At 35.7% G+C, this 5,000-nt stretch overlaps 2 protein-coding genes across 2 annotated transcripts in view; one reads left to right on the top strand and one right to left on the bottom strand.

Annotated features, from left to right (window-relative positions):
• Positions 1-3,831, bottom strand: part of LOC119575471 (microfibrillar-associated protein 1-like) — a 6,249-nt gene extending 2,418 nt beyond the window's left edge. Inside the window, exons 1-5 of the mRNA XM_037923116.1 lie at positions 3,651-3,831; positions 2,359-2,630; positions 1,791-2,018; positions 1,480-1,653; positions 1,090-1,296 (exon numbers count right to left, since the gene is read on the bottom strand). Of these exons, the coding sequence (XP_037779044.1) occupies positions 1,090-1,296; positions 1,480-1,653; positions 1,791-2,018; positions 2,359-2,630; positions 3,651-3,744 (975 nt within the window). The 5' untranslated portion in view covers positions 3,745-3,831. The remainder of the gene's footprint in view (positions 1-1,089; positions 1,297-1,479; positions 1,654-1,790; positions 2,019-2,358; positions 2,631-3,650) is intronic.
• A 505-nt stretch (positions 3,832-4,336) lies between these two features.
• LOC119575472 (5-methylcytosine rRNA methyltransferase NSUN4-like) overlaps positions 4,337-5,000 on the top strand; it is a gene marked incomplete in the record, with an annotated part of 14,593 nt that continues 13,929 nt past the window's right edge. Inside the window, 1 exon segment of the mRNA XM_037923117.1 lies at positions 4,337-4,559. Coding sequence (XP_037779045.1) covers positions 4,476-4,559 — 84 coding nt within the window.

Here is a 5,000-nt window from a genome sequence, read left to right as displayed (position 1 = left end):
AGAAAAAAAAAACACAAGTACAGGAAACACGTTTTCCCCACTTGCTAGAATTTGGGCAATGGCATACACAATTTTCCAGGATATGAGGCTGTGATGAGACTTTGATCCTACTTTCCAGGGGCTGTAACTCCTCAAACAACTGCTTAGCACACATAACACAGAGCAGGCTCAACTGCATGTGGCATGGATATGGATACTTGCCATGTGGCATTTTACCATGGTACTGTTTACAGACAATGAGTGGCAAGCTAATGATACTAAATAGTACATTTCTAAAACATTATACAAGATCACATCAGTGATCAAAAGCCTGTGCTATTGCAAGGTCCTTTTGTATGAGCCTTGACAGAACCTGATACTCCCACCATCAGTAAACAACAAATTATTAAGACTTCCAAGAAATCCATATTAAGTCTGAGAAAACTGAAATTGCAGTAACTTTACAAATAATATAATAAAGGATTTGAGAGTGACTTTCCCTAGCATTCCTTAGCAGCAATTTCTATCTCCGAGTATTTTATGATCTCCTAACTCCCGTCTGTCTTTTATGATCTCCTAACTCCCATCTGTCTTCTGTTCCAACCAATCAACTAAGTGAGCTATTAGTACAGCATTCTTCCTTACAGAAATCACATCATTATTTTTTAAAGATTAATTGTCAATAATTTGTCAACAATTTGTGCTATCACACTAAGGTATCTTCAATCTAAAAGAACCCGACATTCTATGGTAATAGAAGTGATATACTTGTCACAGACATACTTTCTTTAACAGATTTTACCTAACCAACAGTATATTGACAAAATGTATTAATCATTTCTATCCCAGAATAGAATATAAAATTAACACTGAAAAATACCAATTAATCTTATAATTGTAAATGGCAAAAAATATATATATATTTTGGAACCTGAAAAGGTGAACAGATCTTTCAATGTAATTTGGGACGTAGTTAGGGTCTGGGTAACTGCTACAAACCTACATGGAGCCCTTTGAGAGTAAATCATGCTTGTGATTGATTTTTCTGAAATCAAAATATATATACTCATGAAACTTTGGTAAAATAATATCATAAAGATGGCACATTACCTTATCTCTCTTTAATCTTCTAAGTTCCCGCAATTTCCATAGCTCATATTCTGCATCATCAGCTTCATCATCTGTGTTGATGTTATCAATGGGATCTCCATTTTCAATGGCATTGCGGATGTTGGCTGCCTGGCGGTGCTCGTGTTCAATCATGCGGAGTGTTTCTCTGCGGCGTTCTTCTACCCTCTTCCTGGTCTCTACTTCTTGCTAGAGTAGGAAATATGAGTAACTTCAGAAACAAAAATGTTGAGAGAGACAAAGCAGTGCAGACGAAGGAAAGAATTAATTAAGAAAATATATCTGCATTTAATTCTGTAAGCATTTGCAAGCAAGCACAAAGATCTATAGCTGTTTGAGCTCCCAGGCTTTCTTCCATTATTTTAATCTTACCTGCTTTACTCTGGCCTGCTCCTGTTCCTTTTGGTGAATTGTGACTCTGTCTTTTCTTCTGACAAAAACTGGTTTTAGTCTGGGCCCTTCCTCCTCTGAATCTGTCTCTTCTGAATACTCTGAGCTCTCTTCTTCTGATGACTCTTCGCTGCCTTCCTCTTCTTTACCCAACAACTGAGAGAGGGAGAGGGAGAGAGAGCGAGACCCCAATCAGATAACTGTGACAACTGAGGTGAATTTAGCAATATACATATTATGAAGTCTTTCCAATCTTATTTCATTTCACAAGCATATAGACACATCACACTCACCTCCTCCTCTTGCTGGATCTTCTGCAATGCTCGCTGACGGAGATTGAGGCGACGCAAAGCCAGCTCATTCTCATCAACCTCCCCTTCTGATTCACTGTCTGACTCTGCCAGGCGATGGCTAGTGCGCACTTCTGGCCGTACAGGTGGGATATCAGGCATGTCATCAGACATATCATCCTCATGCTCTTCCTCTTCTCTCTCTTCTTCACTCATGTCTACAATTTCTGCCTGGTAATAAGAGGAATAATTATGATGTTGCTTACATATAAATGAAAAAAAAAGGAAAGAAAAACTCCTAAAGTGTGACATGAATTTCCTGCGCTTGACCTTACTAATACTAGAAATAAAAACATACCCTAGCTTATAGAAATCTATCAGTATGAATAATATGATCTTATATAAAAAAGAGCTCTTTCACCCTGTTAACTTCTAGATAAGAATAATTCTGTCATCAGCCTATCTAAAAAATAATCAGCATGAGTAATAATGCCACATAATGAAATATTAAACCTAGAAAGAAAAATTTCATCACCATGACTTTACAAATTGTTAAATTTGAGTCTCTAACCTGATGTACAACTCTCCTCCTTGGCATTTCAACCTCTAACTCATCCTCACTGGGTGGCCTCTGTCGGTTGGCCAGCAGACGCCGTAACCTGGGGTCAGCCATCTCAGCCTCTGTGAGGGATTTGTGTGTGGGGGGTGAGGGGGGAGCAGCACCTCGTGGTCTAGTGAAGTCTTCATCCTCTTCCTCTTCTTCATCTGATGATGCTGGGGCATAGTCTGGTCGCTTTCCACTCACATAACGCTGTACTTTCACTTTTTTCATGGACACCTCACCTGAAAAGATCCATGGCCTTTGTTATTTCTTGGCATGCAGAATATACAATTTTGGAATTAACTATCAGTTTCTTCTTTTCCACTTATTTATATGATAACTTGAATATCTCATTATACATATAACACTCTGATTTATGATAAAAAGGTTTTATGAAATACTTGTTAATCATAATAATCTATAACTTAACATAATTTTTATTGTATATAGTTCTATATTAGAAACAGGTGGGATAAACTTGCTTAGTCTTTTTATAAAACAACTTTTATTGATTCTCCATTATATCTCACTGGAACTTGCACTGATTATTTTAAGCAAAAGTCAAAGCACTGGACATTGTCCTAAACTATTTATATACCTATTATATATATACTTACAGAACAAATGATATATATGCTAAGTAACATGATGGTTGATAATAGTGGATCCTGGTAGAAATTGCATACATGTTTTTATTAATATGATAAGAGATTACATTATTGCTATTTTTCCAGCCTATTTCCTGCATTTTCTCTTACTGGGACCAATACTGCTGCTATAATTGAATTTAGAGGGTTAAATTCATTTTGTCAATTTCACAGTAATGTCCAAACGAGTCACAGGTTAAATAAGACACAAACTGACAGTTTGATAATGCTAAAAAAATGAACCTAGCTCTTTCTAAACCTTCTAGGCACTTTAATATCAAACATGGAAACATTCTAAGTTTTATCTTATCAGAGCGTATGAACTGGATACTTAAAGGCATTTTCCTAGAGCTTGGCGCATGGAAGCCACGGCAATTTATCAATTCCTTGAACTGTTTGACTGATAGATGGTGGAAGGTACAGGTTGTAAAATTACCAGTGTGTCTGCAACTGGTACAATTGACAGTCCAGCCGTAACAGATTCGGTAGCATCAGTGGATAATTAACCTTGAAATAATGACTAGAAATAAGCTTAGAGATATTCAAGGTGACATTCTGGAAGATATTTAACCCGTCCCTTGAGATTTCCATCAGTTTGTCGCGGTACAAACTTACCTTTATCATTCATAATAGGTACGGCTCCTGCAGTTGACTGAATTCCCATGGGCTGGGCTGCCCCTGGGGGAGCAGTCCAAGATGTATTATCCATCTTGAGCCTCCTTTTATGTCGGAAAAAGATAAATAAGACGAGGGACTCAAGAGTTCTGGCCGCTCTCGCTCGCGGTCAATGTTTACGTTTTGCAGGACTCGGGTACGACATCTTTCGATTTTTTTTTTATTGGGTTTATATTTGTGTAGTGCGTGTTTTATAATTCCATTAGATGTACAAGACTTTCATTATGTATTTGTCTTACTACTTTAATGATTTATTATATTTGATGTGAGGGTTTGTTGGTAATTATAATTATTTTTCAGTTGGGAGTATCGCTTCGTGATTATAATCAGATGATGATTCTGGTGCATCTTGATATATCAGCATATATATATATATATATATATATATATATATATATATATATATATATATATATATATAATATATATATATATATATATATATATATATATATATATATATATATACATATATATAATATATATATATGAATATATACACACATATATATGTATATGTATATATATATATATATATATATATATACATATATATATCAATGCCAAAGAAGGAGACAATTTAAAAATATATATATATATTGAAAAGGTAACACCCCTAACCCATGTGTTCGCAGTCCAAACCGCAAACAACAACAACAGGAACCAATAAAAACAATGACAAGTTATAAAAGCGTTTCAACCATCGTCATGCATCACTGAGTGTCTCAAATTGCTTATTTTCCTCGCTCGTTGTGAGACGGCGACATGATTGGACTGACCGTCGCGAGGAGCAAGATTTTGACGAGAAACTCCGTCTCGCTGAACATCCTAAAACGCCATAGGAAAAAGGTATTTAAATGCCTCTCGTCTTTGAGTTATTTTAGTGTTTAGTTTTAATTGATGTCATGGAATCGGTGGCTAATTTGTAGCATGCTTTCATATCCCACTCTTGTCCTGTACTTTTTTGGTGAATAAAATATTCTAATTTATTGAATAATTTGATAATCGTCATGCATGGCATTGTAGCTAAACTTGGGCTGAAGCAACCATACTTTTCTTACTCCCAGTATACGTTGTTCTTTTTTTGAATTGAAGTATTTTTTTTTTATAAATACTAAAGAGACCTTTATATTACTTGTTTGTTCTCTGGCAAAGGATCACAAACCTCATGGGTGTTGAGTCAACAAGCTTTATCTTGCTTACTGCCTCTCTCTTGCCCCACACTCCAAAGAAGGAAATGGTAAAAGATTACACTCTACATAATTCTAAGAACTACAATTTCTATCTCCT

The sequence above is a fragment of the Penaeus monodon genome, chromosome 7, assembly GCF_015228065.2.
Source record: "Penaeus monodon isolate SGIC_2016 chromosome 7, NSTDA_Pmon_1, whole genome shotgun sequence".
NCBI lineage: Eukaryota > Metazoa > Arthropoda > Malacostraca > Decapoda > Penaeidae > Penaeus > Penaeus monodon.
Note: the sequence above shows the minus strand (reverse complement) of the source record. Positions and strands in the feature narration are given on the sequence as shown.